The sequence below is a fragment of the Aedes albopictus genome, chromosome 2 (assembly GCF_035046485.1).
Source record: "Aedes albopictus strain Foshan chromosome 2, AalbF5, whole genome shotgun sequence".
Classification (NCBI taxonomy): Eukaryota; Metazoa; Arthropoda; class Insecta; order Diptera; family Culicidae; genus Aedes; species Aedes albopictus.
In genome coordinates, this window is record NC_085137.1 from 120,892,187 (window position 1) to 120,911,437 (window position 19,251).

The 19,251-nt window shown below is 40.1% G+C and overlaps 1 protein-coding gene across 1 annotated transcript; it reads right to left on the reverse strand.

Moving 5' to 3' along the window:
• Positions 1 to 1,146: 1,146 nt before the first annotated feature.
• LOC109420731 (uncharacterized) lies at positions 1,147 to 17,916 on the reverse strand. The gene is made up of 2 exons (XM_029853063.2): positions 17,346 to 17,916; positions 1,147 to 1,791 (listed from the first exon to the last, which is right to left on the reverse strand). The coding sequence occupies exons 1-2, from the start codon at positions 17,625 to 17,627 to the stop codon at positions 1,603 to 1,605; spliced, it is 471 nt and encodes a 156-aa protein (XP_029708923.1). The 5' UTR covers positions 17,628 to 17,916; the 3' UTR covers positions 1,147 to 1,602.
• Between the last annotated feature and the right edge of the window lie 1,335 nt (positions 17,917 to 19,251).

Consider the following 19,251-nt stretch of genomic DNA (forward strand, 5'->3'; position numbering starts at 1 on the left):
TGAAGGATGTTTCACAGGGATTATGGAAGTTTCAAGGGTCTTCCGATGCATTTTTTGTGCCCTTGAAACCCCCCGAAACCCCCTTGGACCTTTCAACCTTTGGAACCCCTTAAAATGTCTCTGAGATCCCCTGGAACGCCCTTGCGACCCCATGAACCTTCATGAGACCTCATGAAACCCTCTGGGACCCCTGAAACGCCCTTGAAATATCCGTGAATCCGATTGGGCCTCCTGAAGCGCCTTTGAGAACTGCCTGGTACCCAATTAAATTCCCCGAAACTCCTCTGAGATTCCCTTAAATCCCTCTTGGATTCCCTAAAACGTCCCTGAGACCCCCTGAAGGGCTCCTAAGAGGCTCTGAAAGTGACTCACAGATCCCCTGGAATCCGCCTGAAACTTCTCGAGGCCTCCTGAAACCCCCTGAGACATTCTGAAATGTCCCTGAGACCTCCAAATACTCTTGAGGCCCCCTGATACCTGAAACCTTCTAGAAAGCCCTTGTGGCGCCCTGGAACACCCTTGAAACCCTCTTAGATCTCCTGAAACGACTCTGAAATCACTTGATACGCCCCTTAGATCCCTGGATCGCCTCTATGACCCCCGGAGACCCCGTTAAACACCTCCTGAGCCATCCCGGTATCCCCTTGAAGTGCCACTGAAATCAACAGATCTAGAAGAAGTACGGTGGACAGGTAGGGTTCGAAACGCGTCGGATTTGAATGTGTAACAAAAAGGAGGGTTGTGACCCGATTTGACCCACATAACTTCTTCAGTAATTCAGACCTCAATGACCAAAATATTATTCTAATATTTGTCCTTACAACTAGATATGTAACGCGATCTATCTTCCGAATTTCGTAAAAATCGGTTGAAAATGAAGGTACGATGATAGCTGTTCCCTATTTGTGTGTAGCCGCACCTCCTGCAGCGCTACGATACCGAATCCATGATACAGTAGAGCGGTGAGCATGCGGATGATTCCCATGAAGTTGAGAGAATTGCAGTTCCACGTACCGAGCTTTTAAAGGCCTTAATGGGGTCTGTAAATTAAACCTTTCAACTGCGATTCGGCTTGGGTAAACAATGATTGTAATGCACAAAGAGGGTTAAATAGAATTGGATGTCATCAGAAATATACACGAACAATTGTTTCTGAACAAGCATTATCAGTTTTCTTTTTAATATTAGAGTAACAGTCTACACTATCGATAAATATGCAACTATACCTACACATTGATCATTTCATATCATGCAAATGTGATGCTTTCGATGCAATTTGTAAATTCAGGTCCTTTTTTGTTATTTTTTTGCCAAACTATCAATGTTTCCTCATTCTACAAATACTGTCGTACGGATCGCGTATCAGACTCGAAGCCTTATCAATACGGCACATTCTTCTTAGAATTAAAGCTTTGCCACCAAAACGGAAACCATTTCTTGAATTGTGAAGCTCTTGGAACTGATAAGAAACGGTTCTTTCAGGTAAAAGTTAAAGTAATTAAAATAATTCATAGTATACGAACTAATCGAAACACACACACACCCATCTAGAAGTCTTAGTCTTAATCTTCACAGTCGACGCAAGTCGCGCGCCCCGAATTTTCAATCCGGCAGCACGGCGGTGGCGCTGAGCATTCCCTTGCACCGGTAGATGCACTCGCGTGGCGGCAGTTCTCCGATTTCGTACATTTTGAGCGATGCAAAAGCGGCTTTGGAGTGGCCCGTGCCCATGAAGGCAATCGTTGCGTCCCGGCCGGCGTGCTCCAGCAGGACGTCGTGCCCTCCCGGGTGCTGCCGAAAAGAGAAGATAAGAGAATAAGAGATACTACTGGACTCTATGGTCGTGATTGCGTGCGGTGCGGGATTGCGCGGTTCTTCATTTGGCGCGTGCTGGTAATATTACATTACGTGGGGTTTCCAGTCGAAATAAATGGTGGGATTGATTATAATTATTCGGTTTATATATATTTATAGAAGGTTATCGGAATTGAATTTGCCCATTTCTTCTTGTTATATTTTCTGGGGCCAATGCAAGTAAATCAGGCGTTTAAATATTGTATAATATTGGTCCATTCTATAGAGCACCAGGTCAAATACTTCTGATTTGGAGTTTTGATAGTTCATCTGAAGTGTAGTTACGATCAGTAGTGAAGTTTTGAATCATTTTTAGGATAGAGTACGAAACCATTTAGACAGGAAGTTCTATTTAGGGCGTTTTTTCGCTACAGCTAAGCCAATTTAAAAACAATTGATTGAAGTTTTATTTCAATTTTGGGGGGATGGTAATGTTATAAAATTATCTGGTTATGATGGTAGAACCAAATTTAAAAAGGAGCTTTGGGGCTTTCTAAGAAATTTTATTTATATGACTTTATTCTTAATTCTGGGAACCCTTGTGAGAAACAACTTTGTTTAATTTCCCTAATTTATGATCGACCATCCTTACAAAATTATGACAATTAAAAAATGTTCTCTAAAGTGTTCGTTTTTAAGATGGACCAGAACTTCACATTTCAGAATTGCAGCATTCATTACTCGACTTGAGTTTATTGTTGACTCGAATGCTACACGCTAAAACCGCTCAGCACTAAAATGTGTAAGATTTACTCATAAGTGCATAGTTTCTAGACCACACCAAAAATGTGTAACAGTTACACATTCACAAAATCAACTCGCTCTTCTAGATGCGAAATGTCGATATTTGTGTTTACCAAGGTCACAGTATACCTAGGCAGATTGCAGTACAGAAATTATTGCGAATTTCACGATTTTGCGAACGCAGGAGCTGATTTTGTGAATGTGTAACTGTTACACATTTTTTGAGTGGTCCAGAAATAATGCTCTTATGAGTAGGTCTTGTACATTTTAGTGCTGAGCGGTTTTAGCGTGTATATCAAGTTTATATCTCATTGTTTTCCATCTTGTCATTACTTTAAATAAACTATTGTGTTATAAACTAGGTGCATGATGATGCTAAAATATCTTAAATCGTAGCAATGTGTTACCTGGTACATATAATCAAAAATACTTAAACTTATTTTGTTATAATAAGGCTGATACAAATTTTATTTTGGCTTTTTGTCTATCCCCCCCTTTATTTTTTAAATTTTTATTTATATGTTTATCCTCCCCTCGACCAGTGAAAAAGTGGGGGGACAAAAAGTGAAATAAATATTTGTAACGGCCAAGACTAAAACTATGACAAAGCGCGGTATTATTTTAACATAAAAACAGCAAGCTTTTTACAATTTTGAACTACTGTGTACTGTAGTTTCTGAATGTCAATAATCAGAACTAATGCATACTAATCATCATTTTAATAATGTGATACAGTAATGTTCCGATTTTATACGTCCCTGCTCAAAAATGCTTATAAATATTCTACAAAATCTAAACGCACTTTCAATATTTTTAACATTAGAAATCGCGCTTTCAACATTTATTTTGAAGAAGAGACGAAACACTTGCTCTCAAATTTAACAGCAAATGAATTAAATTATTATTTTTATTATTATGATTGCTTTATTATAGAGATTTTCAGCTCTAGGCTCGATCAGCTCAATGAATTAAAAATGAAGGACTGAAGCGCAGAGTGTGTGATAAAATTGGAACTGTTGACGCCGGTGCGGGTGGTCGAGCTCAGGTCGGGGATGAAGCACAAGAACGCAGATAAATGACACAGTATGTAGACTTATACCGTAGAACTAAAGTGAACTTTCAATAGTCAATGCAAAAGGCAAACTCTTCACAATAATTCAACATTTATTACTCATACGGACTATGTACACTAATTACAATTAGTCTTGCACCACTCCCGATCTGTGGGTCTATTTCGCTTTGGAGAACGAGCGCGCGCGGCTCCGGGCTGAGCCGCAGGACCGTAATAGTTGGCGTTCAACTAACGTACTGACCGGAGTGGTGATGTGATGGAATTTCTATTGCAGTAGAAGTACATGAAAGGAAAAGGTAGCAGTGGGTGGGGGGGGGGGGGGGGGTGGGGTGGGGGTTGTTGTTCTGCAGAGAAAATTGTGATGCTCTGCTTCGTATAACTTACGATACGATAGCTAGATGTGCACACCATATACACATCTCTTTACTACCGTAGACCCAGATCTACTGTATGGATCAGCATCTAGAATGTTTAGAAGCAGTGTAGAAACGGCTCGGACTGCAAAACTATTGTCACAGGTACGGATGTACTCAGCTATATCCCAGCATGTGTGATTGCCTCAGCGACTGTAGAAACAGCAAAATATACCATCTGCGCACCATGAGTGTGTGGTAGGAGAATATTGGCCAAAATTCAGAAGCTTTGTTCACGTTCGGCGTGAACATACTGCCCGCCTTGAATCCCGTAAGGGTTCAACTTGATTATAAACTTTGCAGCAATATCTCTGATCACTGCTAACAGTAGTGTGCTGTGGATAGTCGAGTCTTGAAGGCGGGTTACTGGGAATTCCGTCATGTGGTGTAGGTCGTTAGGTGCGTTAGATAAGATCACATCGATAAAACGGGTCATAGCCAGTCACGCAGGGTCGAAGCGGTCTGGAGTGGATGTATTCCAGAATGGTGACTTCTATGTAGTAGTTCTTGGTAACAATTGCTTCTTATTGGTGTCGTGATGGTTTCTGTAGTCGACGTTGTACTGACTGGTATCCCACAGATGATTGCAGGTAATCATCGTGCTTGGAAAATGAGGGTACTACACTGTCGAAGCCAGGAGACATCCGAAGCTAGAATGGTTTAACGGCTGAATGACTGCACACAGAAGGAAATCAAAGGTACTTGCCTGTGGCCAAGTACTGTCCGTTGGGTCCGAGGACCCAAACGGAAAGCCTTGTTACTCTTTATAGATGATCCTGGAACATACTCGATTCCCCCGAGCTTGGGTCAGGAGTCCCCTCGACTGACGGGTTGATATTGACGATTGCAGAGTAGTGTTGAATAAAAACTTGGCGCGGTAGGGTGATCGTTGGAAATCGGTCCAGACGTTGCTCCGGAATGTTGTGGGTGATGCATATTACGTTCCAATACTGCACTGCGTTCTTCGATGGAGTTTACGGCCAATCTTGTGGTGTATTCCTTGCTGGTATACACGCAATGATGAATCCCTCCGGTCCGAACACAATGGTTTGCGTCGAGGAACAGGATTCGGAAGCGGAAGATTGACCGTAGTAGTGTGAAGTAGCAGCGTATCCTGTGGCACAGTCTGACTGTGGACTGCACGCAAACAAATCCCCCAGCCCAATCACTTGGCGTGCATTGCGGGAAGATTCATACGGAGGATAGCTACTGATGTTGTGCAAGCGATTTGTCAATCCTGTGGTACAGCAACTGTAGCCATACGCATTGGAAAATATCTTCAAACGACTCCACTTGAGTGCAATGAAGCGTACGTTGGACGGAGGATTGACAATTGTAGTGTGTATTGGTTGTGCAGATATCGGAACGCATTGTCTTCTTTGGATCTATTCAACTATTATCGCATGTAGGGCTTCGTGTACATCCATTTTGTGTAGCATGGGGAGGGTTATTTCCATTATCACACGGGAACACAACCGTCGTTGTCGAGAGCTAAGCAATGGTGTGCAGCAAACATTGGGTGCTCGCCCACAATTAGTAACACGCACAATTTCTTCGCGATGAAATCGATTAACGAAGCAATTCACAGATGGTAATAAGTTCCGGTGACAATAATTGTTGCAATTGTAGATAACATCCATTGCACTCAGGACCTCACAGATCAACGAACAATGGAATCCGCAGAGTTGTCGCAATGGCGATTGCGATATATGCAAACGGGCTTCTTTCCTTATCTTCTGAAGCAATGCGGACTCCAGACCTGAGCATCAATCCGGCTCGAAGGACCAATGTTTTTATATTCGCATTGCTCGGAGTCGGCTGCTGCTGTACGATCGATACGCGCTCGTTCTTTCAGGTAATATCGGGTTGGCTTCAGTTGAGTTGATGTGCTTGCGTGTAGGTAGGAAAGGCACGATCACTCGTTTGGCTGGATGTGCAGAGGTTGATCGTTGATCGTCGTCGTCGTCGTCGTCGTCTGGATGGATGGCTTGATTTTAATGCGGTTCGGTTGAATGGAACTTGGATCCCCGTAGTGATGATTAGGTTTGGCTTGAGTGGTGAATGACTATGGTCCTGTGCTCTAGTGACGCCGACCGGAGTTTCCTGTTGTGGCTCAACTTGATCCGACTACGCCCAGTGCTGGATCGGAAATCCGGGGTACTAGCTGGCACTTACGAAACGGTGATGATGGACGGGAGATTCTTGCTAATCGCTAGCTCGGCCTGACTGCTCGGAGTGGCAGGCCAGAATTCCTTTTTCCAGCGTCTACTGCGCTTCAACGCTGGAGTCCGACGAAATGGCGCTGCGGCCCGATGGGTTGACGCTTTGGTCCGAAAAGTGGCGCTGCGGCCAGGGAATGGACGCAGGGGTCCGACGGGGTTCGGCAAGTCGACGCTTCGGCCTTGCTTCACGGGTCCGACGATGGACGCAGGGGTCCGACGGGGATGTAGGGATCCAAACGGAATGACGCACGGGTCTGACGGTGGACGCAACGGTCCTAACGGATAGACGCACATGTCTCGGGTGGTGTGCTCACTGTTGGGTTGACGACGACGATTCACACAGTCCAGAGGGTAGCTTCTTCCGACGTCCGGTAATCCTCTCCAGATGCCATCCTGGTCACGGCACCAATGATTCGGCCAGGATGTCTAGCCCCACGTTGTGTACTTTTAATTTGATTCCGGGCGGCGGAGAAGAAGTACACGCAATAAACGTTTAACTATTTATTCGCACCGCTGAGAGGCAGTGCTCCTACTCAGTGGTGATATGACGATACACACTTTACATACAGGGTTGTGCAGGCGCCTTTTATAGGCGACTGCTAGTACGGAATATGAAACAACACAAAACAGAGATACAAAAGTAATAGAGAATGAATAGCAGCTGTGCGCTGCTCTGCTGCCTGCATGGAGCCCGACGCAATATCAGGCTGCTCCGGTGACAATGAGCCGACTATCAATGGGCTGCTTCTGCACACTGCGCTTTGCGCTTGAAGTAGCCTACGATGACGCCGAAGCAGAGGAGCGAGATCCAACATACTCCCGCCCAAAACGAATGTTTTTATATTTGCTCTGCACTGCTTCGGCCGGTAGTCGATGTACTGGCTCACTGTGGTACGATCGGGCTGATCTCGTCGCGATGTCCATCAGGTGCAACGTGGCACCACAGGATTGACGCATCACACTACAAGCACGACTCTTCTCCTCTCGTTGGATCCTTCCCGCAACGCACTCCTTGTGGTTGGGCAGGGAGTTTCTTTTGCGTGCCGTTCACACAGCACCACAGAATAGATCGTACTACAAACAATTCTGGACGAACATTTGAAAAGGGCCTATCTGCTTTGCGTAAACAAACATGTTTTTGTCTCTGTAGGGCCCATCTGCATCCACCCACGCACATCTACACCCTTATCAGAAAGATTGTTTTCCAAGCTATCTGTTAAGGGTGTTGATGTGCGTGGGTGGATGCAGATGGGCCCTACAGAGACAAAAACATGTTTGTTTACAAAAAGCAGATAGGCCCTTTTCAAATGTTCGTCTAGAAAGATTCTGTTCCTCGACCCCACCATGTGGTCGGACCGGAGGGATCCTTATTTGCGTGCAGACTGCCAAGGAATGCACCACAAGGCTGACCAAACACGAAGCTACCGAACACCTCACACTCCACTTGAGTGCAATGAAGCGTACGTTGGACGGAGGATTGACAATTGTGGTGTGTATTGGTTGTGCAGATATCGGAACGCATTGTCTTCTTTGGATCTATTCAACTATTATCGCATGTAGGGCTTCGTGTACATCCATTTTGTGTAGCATGGGGAGGGTTATTTCCATTATCACACGGGAACACAACCGTCGTTGTCGAGAGCTAAGCAATGGTGTGCAGCAAACATTGGGTGCTCGCCCACAATTAGTAACACGCACAATTTCTTCGCGATGAAATCGATTAACGAAGCAATTCACAGATGGTAATAAGTTCCGGTGACAATAATTGTTGCAATTGTAGATAACATCCATTGCACTCAGGACCTCACAGATCAACGAACAATGGAATCCGCAGAGTTGTCGCAATGGCGATTGCGATATATGCAAACGGGCTTCTTTCCTTATCTTCTGAAGCAATGCGGACTCCAGACCTGAGCATCAATCCGGCTCGAAGGACCAATGTTGACGCCGGTGCGGGTGGTCGAGCTCAGGTCGGGGATGAAGCACAAGAACGCAGATAAATGACACAGTATGTAGACTTATACCGTAGAACTAAAGTGAACTTTCAATAGTCAATGCAAAAGGCAAACTCTTCACAATAATTCAACATTTATTACTCATACGGACTATGTACACTAATTACAATTAGTCTTGCACCACTCCCGATCTGTGGGTCTATTTCGCTTTGGAGAACGAGCGCGCGCGGCTCCGGGCTGAGCCGCAGGACCGTAATAGTTGGCGTTCAACTAACGTACTGACCGGAGTGGTGATGTGATGGAATTTCTATTGCAGTAGAAGTACATGAAAGGAAAAGGTAGCAGTGGGTGGGGGGGGGGGGGGTTGTTGTTCTGCAGAGAAAATTGTGATGCTCTGCTTCGTATAACTTACGATACGATAGCTAGATGTGCACACCATATACACATCTCTTTACTACCGTAGACCCAGATCTACTGTATGGATCAGCATCTAGAATGTTTAGAAGCAGTGTAGAAACGGCTCGGACTGCAAAACTATTGTCACAGGTACGGATGTACTCAGCTATATCCCAGCATGTGTGATCGCCTCAGCGACTGTAGAAACAGCAAAATATACCATCTGCGCACCATGAGTGTGTGGTAGGAGAATATTGGCCAAAATTCAGAAGCTTTGTTCACGTTCGGCGTGAACAGGAACATTACTGTATAATGAGACAAAAAAAATTGGAGTACTTTTAGACAAAGTACGTTTAATTGACAAATTTAGATATTAATTTGTGAAAAAATAACACTTGTTTTGGTGGGATTCGAACCCACGACTGCGCATCGTTAGTCTGGCGCTTTAACCAACTAAGCAAAAGAATAATTTGTGTTTATATTTGGATAGACATACCTATTTCGTCTGCGACTTTCAGTCATCTTCAATGTTATGCGCATGACATCCCTGCTGGAACATAGCCTTGTCCCTTCTTATCTACAGAATGTAGTGAAACCAGTAGACGACAGTGGAAGCGAACTCGATTAGCACAGCTGGTTGTTTTCCGTTGACTTTCAGCTTAAATTTTTAAAATATTCTAAGATGAGAATGAGACTTACCCAATACTGGGAAGCGGTTACGCCAGTAAAGAAAAAGCACGCTTACCACTACAGTAAGCTCAGTTCCTAAAGAAATTCATGGAAAAACTTTGGATGTATCTCTGAGGAAAAATGCTTAGAGAAACTTTTAAAGTCCACAGAAAAAATTCTTGGTGAAATTGCAGGTAAATTTTCTGGAGAGATCCCTACTGCTATCTCCGAAGAAATCCGAAGAGGAATTCCAGGAAAAAAAAAACCAGTAATATTTCCTAGAAGAATGCCCATTAAAATCTCAGAAGGAACCCCTGTTAGTATTCCAGATGAAATTCCTGGAGGAATAACAGAAAAAAGTTCTGGAAGAATATCAGGAGCAATTCTTGGGGGAATTACAGTAGAAACCGCTTGAGAGATTTTAGCATGAATTCCAGGGGAATACCTAACAAGAAATGCCAGACGAATCTCTGTGGGAATTCCTGAAGACATCACAAAACATCATCACCATGATTCTCGGAAGAATTGACCAAATCAAGAGAAATTCCTGTAGGAATACCACCAAGGTATTCCGGATTAACCTCAAGAGGAACCCCCGTGAAATCCACAGAATAAGTACTATAGGGAAATCTATAGAGAAATACAGGAGATATCCCCTGAAGAAATCCTGGATATATTGTTTGATATTATTTGGTGTAGATCACCGTCTGCTTTATTTGCTAGTTTTGATTGGTTTGCCTCGATAATATCACCGAGAAAAACCAATGAAAACCTACAAAAAATGTTTGAGTAACTTCTTGAGAGCCAACTGAAGGCATTCATGGGATTTTTTTTAAATCTCTAGAGAACTCCTGAGAAATTCATGGAGAAATCTTCGATACAATTTCTGGAAAATTCCCAGCCTAAGAAAAAATTCTGACAAAATCACTTGGAAAACAGATAAATTTCTGTATGAATCCACGAAGTAATTCTAGAAGGAATTATTACAGACATTTCTACAGAAATTTTTTGGATACATCATTGGATGAGTTCCTGTAGTAAATCCTGAGAAGAGTCCTGCAGGAATATCAGCAAGATATTCTGGAGGAATCCCAGAAATAGTTTCTGAAGGAATCCCAAGAAAAACTTGTGGATGTACCACAACAGGAATACCTGGTAAAATTGTTAGGGACATGTCTGATGGGATTCTTCTGAAATTCCCCGAAGAATTTCCGGACGAACTCCTGGAGGAACACCTGCAGGAATCTTAGCAAGGATTTGTGGAGGAATCTACACGAATTCCGGAAGTTTTTCAATAGAAATTCTGGGAGAAATCCCAAAAGGAATTTATAGTGGAATCACTGAAAAAACCTTGCGGGCTGCCACAATGGCCAACTAGAACCCCTGCCCAAGTTTTCAAGAGCACTTCGAATGTTATTAATAAAATAAAATTTGGTTACCCACATAATGATTCGCATTAAACGCCTAAAAGTAGGCAATTTATTGCAAAATTGTCTGACTTTCTTTAAAAATATGATTTTTCATACAAAAATGATATGTTACTCGCAGTTTAACTTGAAGTTAAATTAAATATGCTTAGGACCTAGATTTACTACTTATTTTGAAAAATCATAACTGAAGAACGAAGCATTCTAGAAACAAAGTTTGAAAGAAAATGAAAGTAAGTTTTCTCAGGAATCAAAAAAAAAATATGAAGTGGAAAAAGTTTTCCACAGTTGAGAAAATTCGTAAAGAAAAGCCGGAAACACTATGCCTGAACTCGCGGAAATTATAAAAAAATATTTTTGAGTAGGTAATTACATAAGCTTTAATCGCTGAAATTTTGGGAGCCATTTTTTCCGATTTTGGGTTATGCCCAATTTTGTGAAAAAATGTCCAAATGTGTCATACAAGCCTTTTCTTTGAAAAATCGTAACACAAAGACGAAAGATAGTAGAAGAAAAGTTTTTTTTTAAGAAAAACCGTGGAGAAAATTTATAAGGAAAAGCCGGAAAATTTTCAAAAAATATTTTTGAGGAGGTAATTTTATAAGCACTAATCGCTGAAATTTTTGAAATGCACTTTGAAATTTTGTGAAAAATTACCATATAAGTCTATATTTGTGGGCATCGTGGCCGTATGGTCAGGGGCGTCAGTCGTCTGGCCGTATCGTAAGCCTCGGAGTGTGGGATCGATTCCCGCTCCAGTCGGTGAACGGAAAATTCTCCATTGGACCACTGGGTGTTTCGTGTGTTGTGCGTTGTCTCATGTTAGTTTTTGGAAAGATTCGACTGGGATTTTTGATAACTATGGTAGTTTTTCGGCTTTCAGTCACGGAAAGAGTGTTGATACTTCTATATCATTGCCAACGTTTCGATCCTTGGGTTGAGGAAGATCCCAACCCAAGGATCGAAACGTTGACAATGATATAGAAGTATCAACGCTTTTTCCATGACTGAAGCCGAAAAACTCCCATAGTTATCTCATGTTAGTGATCATTCAGTCTGTGCAACCTCTGGTTGAAGACGGTGTAGTATTTTTTTATATAATATATGGTCATTTTTCACAAAATTGGGAATAACTCTGGAACAAAAGAAAAGTTCATTCCAAAAATTTTAGCGATTAAAGCTAATGAAATTACCTTCTCAAAAATATATTTTTGAAAATTTTCCGCGAGCTCGGGTCGGGCATAATTTTTTCGGCTTTTCTTTATGAAATTTCTCAACGGTGGAAAATTTTATGGAAAACTTTTTCCACTTTATATTTTTCTTTGTACCTATTTCTGAGAAAATTTTTATACATTTAAAAAAACTTTGTTTCTAGGGTGCGTCGTTCTTGAGTTATGATTTTTCAAAGAAAAGTTTTATATGGCACATTTGAACATTTTTTTCACAAAATTGGGCATTAAAAAAACTGAAAAAAAGTGCATTCCAAAAATTTCAGCGATTAAAGCTTTAAAATTACCTTCTCAAAAATATTTTTTTGAGAATTTTTAACGAGTTCGGCCATAGTTTTTCCGGCTTTTCTTTATGAATTTTCTCAACGGTGGAAAACTTTTTCCACTTCATATTTTTTGGATTACTGAGAAAATTTGCTTTTATTTTCTTAAAAAAAACTTTGCTTCTACGATGCTTTGTTCTTGAGCTATGATTTTTCAAAGTTAATAGTGTCATGGGAAACAATAAAAAAAATCCACCTGAGTTTTCTGGGAAAATAGGTGGCCCTGAATTTTTCTCATTTTTTATTCATATATCCATGAACCCTGGCTGTGGAAAACAAATCATGAAAGTCTGAGACAAGTTTGTACAATAATAAAAAAATGCACTAAGGTACACCCGATTCTTTTTTGCACGGCTCGTTTTTCTGCCATAAATCAGTCAATATTATTTGACTTCACTTGATTTTTCGTACACGGCTAATACTGACGGTTTATCTCGGTGTACCAATTTCCATGTGAATCGGTTAAAAATTGACGGAGTTATAGCCAAAAATCAACCTGTGCAGAAAAAAAAAGAATCGGGTGTAAACATAACCTGATACCATTTAGTTGAAATATGCATTTGTTCACCCCTGACACATTACTTATGTTTTATGGTTTTGGTGTTAAAGAAAGGCTGGAAATATATCCATCATATTATTATTATTTTCAGCATCATGAATCGATGTTACTTCGAAATAAGCACAGTATGGAGAAGAATGGTTGAGATGGAGTTTCCATCCTTATCATCAAAATCAAAAGATGGCATCTCAATACTGTTGCTAAAACGAAGGTGATAAGCAATCGTGATTAGCTGATCTTTCCTCAGATAATGCTTGGTTCAATTTCCAAGTAAAATACCTCTACGCTATTGATGTAAAGAAACCGTGTGAACACAGGAAGTGGATTGAATATCAAATCTTCGTTTTGAACAGATATTATGCAATGCTAGATTGATTGGAATTGCCCTCAGTGGCACTAATTTCAGACAAAATGCAACCAAATGTTCTGGTAACAATATCCATGTCATTCCCAAAACAGACAAATTGGCCGTATTTCGTGAAAATTGTACCCAAGCTGTTGAGTCCGGACCATCCAGGGTGATATTGAACAGCATGCATGAGCGTCCATCACATTGTCGTAGTTCCCGCCGAGGTTCGAACGAACTAGACTAGAAAGGTCATCCGAATCTCTTACGCAGGTTTTTTTTAACCGTCCATCGTCGCTTTAATCAGTCTAGTGAACTTCCCGGAGAAGCCGTCGGTCGTACGCCGCTTGAAATCGATGGAAAGGTGGTGCATCGGGACCAAGAGATTTTTTTAATATCTGGTACGTTGTCGAGCGGCCGTGGATAAAGCAAGCTCGATAACTTCACACAAAACCGCTTACTTTGTGGCATACAAACACCATTCCATTTTTCCTTATATAGAAGACTAGCTGTCCCGGCAAACGTTGTCTTGCCAAGCTGTGGTGATTTGACAACTGTAGAGCTCATAACGTTACCGCACTCTAGATTGGTTTCATTTCGATCGTGTTGATTTCCTTCCCAGCTCATAAAAATCAGTAATATTCCAATTTTCTTTCTGAGTTTCATAACTTTTTGTACATATAAACACAGCCACCACGAATACGAACCGAACCGTGCAAGAGCCATGCTGATCGGTTCATCCGTTCTTGAGTTTTGTTGCCTCAAAGGAACTTCAAACTCATTTTTATATATATAGATAAGTGTAGATGTAGCTCATAAGTTAAAGTACAGATTAATAAAAAAAACTATAGATATGGTTAAACGAGTACACCTTACAAAATAAACATCTGTACAAAATGCATTTTTTTAAAGATTATCCAGCGTTGTAAAAAAACCAATGGTCTTTAAAATTTGTATGATAAAAATTCAGGAAAATATTGATTTAAGTCAGCAGTTAGATACTCATTACACCGACAAACAGATGTAACACTCTAATCATTCCCATCGTACACCGATTTAACGATCAATTTCTAAATTTGAAAGTTGGCCAACTACCCGCCCGTGGCGCTCGCATCGGTTTTGTTCGAGTTTAACGTTTGCTCACTACCACCACCTAGTTCAAGGTTGGCCAAATTCAGTATTTTTAGCATTGGGCGAATATGTTCCCGTGACTACGTTTTGAATCGAAAAATGTTCGGAGTGTAACGTCTGTTTGTCTGTGCTCATAACATATCATTCAACACCAACTTTTAAAATTATCGATCCTGAAAAACTTCTATTTATTGTCAAGCTTTGACACTCTGATTTGAATATCTTCGAAAGTTTTAAAATTCCATTCTGTAAGTTATTAACAGACAATATTTATTTAAAAACATGCCCTATTTAAAAAAAATACGAATTTTAACCTTACGAATTTTTTATTTGCGTAAACGTGATTTGGAGGAGCATAACAAAAAAACGATCTTCAAAAATAGCATTTTCCATTATTGAGAATAACGCTAAAATGCAGTGATAGTGTTAAAAAAAATGGCGTACATCATGAGCATTTTGAGGAAAAATATATTAGAGCAAAAAACAAATATTTCCAAACATTACAGCACTTTATTTGCAATTTCAATTTTTTAGGTGTATGGAATCAAAAAAAAAAAAAAAACTGGTCGATATTCCAGGTTAAAACCCCCGATAAAAATATATTTTTAGAAAATCAACACTAGCATTTATTGTTTCAAGGATTAATAGAGTATATAAAATAGCAAAATTGAGGCACCCCGGGGCAAGTGAGACCTATAGCTGATATTTTTTATTATTTTTTTTAAGACTAACATTCTTCATGGAAAACATAGGTATCACACCTACGGATACTTCAAATACAAAAAATGTTATTGTTTCAACCATAAAGAGACCATATCTTGGACCATATACGTTATTGTTGTTTATATGTAATTTTCAATTCACTAGGTGAGATTGACGTGCTCTACTACATTCGTCGTTTAAAAATAGATTTGTCATTCTACAAATACTTCTTCGATTTCAGGATAGTATTTGAAGTTCTTGCAAATGATTTCAAGCGAAAAAGCTGTATTTTATTTTTATTTATTACCTTTAGTTTACTGCTCTCACTTGCCCCAGTGCATTTCGCTATCTGGGGTAAGTGGGACCTATGAGAATAAACAAACACAATTTTATGGGTTCATCTCGCTTTGTCCAGCCTAAGATGAAATCAGCACGAAAGTCAATAAAAATTGACGTGTCAAGTAATCAACTGTTGAATTATACTTTATTACCTCTATATAGATAAAAAAAATTCATGTTAAAAATGGTAAAACCTTGGGTAAAACGAAAAAAAAAACAAAATCATGTATTTTTTATGCTTTTCTCTAAATATCTTCCATTATTTTTTCACTTTACGCTGCATAATGAATTTTTTTGAACAATCAGGAACCGTTCATAAAAAAATAAAATAGGGAAATGACCTTTTCAAAATTCATGATTTAATAACCGTAAGATTATGTAAGGGAGAAGATATTACTGAAAATCTCGAAACCCCAGATTTACTTTTGGTGAGATTCATCAACTATATAATATAGAGACCAAGTTTCGAAATATTTTGCCTCTTCACTTTACGGCGCTTTTTGTATAAAAAAAAACAATTTATTTTGCTTGAGCTGCTAGAGTTGATTCAAGTTTTTTTACCCAGCGATTTTTTATGTGTTACGTAATTTATACACGATACCTTAAACCTCTTCTTATTTTAATCTCTAAACAAAGTCATTCATATAAGAGATTTATGAATTATGTTACCTTATTTGTTGCAACCTAGGTTGCAACTTATATTATGCCCTTTGAACAAAAACTCTGAATAGGTCCCACTTGCCCCGTGAAACGCAGTAAATGAAGATTTGCTACACTTTTCATTATATGCATAATACCTATATGGAATGTAAAAAAAAAATAAACAGTTTTAATGCACGTTAATAAGTACAAATATACCAACAACGTCTTTTGGGATCATTGGAATTATTTAAAAAAATGTGTTCTGCAATTTTTGGCATGACAAAACCAAATTAGCATTTTTTTAGGTCCCACTTGCCCCGGGGTACCTTACTTAATTGCCAAACCACACTATTTTTGAGGCTGTTGTTATTACTGTACGATACACTCCTTAGTTGGAATTAAACGGAACAATACTGAACTCAATTTTCTTTTACTTAAAGCCCAGTTTCGTGTTTAAAAGGAATCTCTCAAGAAATTATTTGACCGATTCCTGCTAGAAACTTTCTACACTGACTGCCATTTAAATAGTCAGTTCTTCTCAACTGCATACTGCGATCGATAAAAAAGGGGTTTTTGGGCGTTTCAGGCAAGGTATTTCCTATGCATCAAGATAGGGCGAAAAATTCCCCCTTGAACTGCAAACAATCCTTAAGAAAGAAATACTTAAAAAATCTTCAAATTTTTTGAGTATTTGAAAATTTTTAACAAAATTTTAAAATTATTTTTTAAGCGCATTAAAATTATGTTTTCTTGTAATTATTTGAAAGAATACCGTACAATTGTTATGAAAGTTTAACTTCCTATAGTTATTCCTTTATGAAATACTGGGGAATTTTCTCCAAATTCCGACCTTGAATTATCTAATAAATCCTTCTTGTCCTGAACTCATAAAAATCTGTTCCACTTACGTTAGCCCGCTATAAAAATGAAGTTAAAAACTATCCTCATTTCATAAATCCAAAGAAAATAAAACAACAGCAACTACTATAGATATCACAACAAGACCTTCTGCCAAGCTTGCATTTTCTGAGTATTTTTAGCGATTGGATTTCCCCATCTCACTCTCAGTACAACTCAGCCCAGCAAGTACCTATGTAACTATTCATGAACTTCACTATGTAAATATTTTTCCGTCCTGTTTACTCGTCTGTGTGGCACTCAATGAAAACGTGAGCCCTACGTCACTATTTTACAATCTTTGCTTCGCCCAACCATTCACAAGTTCATCACACTATTATTGATCACCCTGGACACCCTCGCATTATCACTGCGCTGCCTTAAAATAGATCGTTCCAGGATGCGCTTGCCCTGTACACACTTACCATTTCCAAAAATCCAGTAATGTCGTACACTCGATCGTACAGCACTATCCAGCAGTCCTGCATGGTGTCGTGATAAGACACCTCATCGAGCGTTATTTGCTTTCTCAGACGGAGATTATTGTTGTTGCGGTCATTGCTGGGGGTTGTTGTCGCTGTGATGCGCAACGCAGTCATCGCCAGTTGGAAGAAGCTTGCACTCTGCGAGGCAGCCGTCTGCACCTCGTCGGCACTGTGAACGTCCACCACGGGACTGTTCAGTACTTGAGTGTCTGCCAACGACATTCTTTGGGCCGCTGGTTAAATCCCGTTTATCCGTTCGGCGCTGTCCTCTCCAAATGTTGTCACTTTTTTACAATCCGATTAGTAACTGGAAAACCCTTGCTTAGAGGACCCACGTCTTCGAGGTGGGAACAGAGTGATGTTTGCACTTCCAACGACCGAATAACACTAACAGATTTCATGCGGCTTCCGAATGCTTTATAATATGTAGTATTTCGTTATTTGATATGGATTGGAATGGGCGAACCACGAGCCATTTCGGCGTACAGCAGTGGAGTTCTTTTTGCTTTGCCTCCAATTGGACGACGACGACGGCAGATAGCGAAATGATAGCCGTATCACAGATAAACAGATGTGATACTGGCATAATTTTTAACTGGCATTGCCAACGATCTTTCTGTATCAGTATGAATCTCGTTGTTAGAGGGTCACGTCTCATTTGACTATGTTACACATTTAACCGAATTAATTTAGGCCTAGTAAACATTGGACACCATATACACACCAAATTTTTTGAAATGCTTCCAGCACAAAAAAAATCAGCAAAATAAATTGCTGATTTTCAGCAACATTTTTGCTGAATATCAGCACAACGTTGCTGATCAACTGTCAAAATTGCTGGATGGTTCAGCAAGTTGAAAAATAATTGCTGATATTCAGTAAACTCGTATTGCTGAAAGCAATCAGCACAAAAAAAATCAGCAAAAATTGCTGAATACCAGCAAACAAAATTTGCAGTGTAGATTATGATACTACTTAGGGTGTCTGTACCAGTTATCGCACTACCTGAGGAAAACTATTTCTACCAAAATAAGAAAAAGACCGACGAATGTCGTCAATATGTCAAATGATTTGTTTTATACTTTACAGGAACAATATAGAAACGGAGCCAAATCCACTTTCAGTATTTATTTCGACATGTGCCAATGATAGGAACCCTGTACCAGTTATGGACACATTTTGTAATTTCGGTTCCATTTCGCACTATTTACATGCATTCCTAATGGGATTAGCCATAACTGGTACACTATGGCGAAATAGGGTGCAAGGAAGCCCAAATTTTAAGGAAAATGCTTTATTTCTATCATAATTTAAGAAAATTGTGAAGTTTGAATGAGTGCAATTATCTTTTGTGAACGTGATCTTTCGTCCACATTTTTTTTTGTTGATTTGCATTGTTAAAGGTTGAAAACCAACTATGACGAATTTGAGGTACTATAGCCATAACTGGTACACTGAGCCTACATACTTTCAGTCCTGAACAACCATGGTAGTGCAGAGATCCAGATTGAAAGAACTCCATCCTGGGTGAATGCCTGCAATCGTCTTCACCTGTGGCCAGGTCAAATTTCTGTCGACTTGCTTGATTTCGTTGCTAAGGCAACGCCTCCATGAGCCTCTGGGCCTGCCTTTGCTGCGATTTGCTGCTGGGTTCCAATCTAACGCTTGTTTGCAGAGGTAGGAAAATATGTTGTCTATTTGTCTTTGGCCATACCGTCAGATCAACGCGCATGGATGGTGCAAATCGACATCAATCGCCACAATATGTGTGTTACTAGTGGATTCAATTGGCGACTCGTTGCCGATCTGCGGCTATCAGTTAACATAATGAGCTTCAAGTTACCGG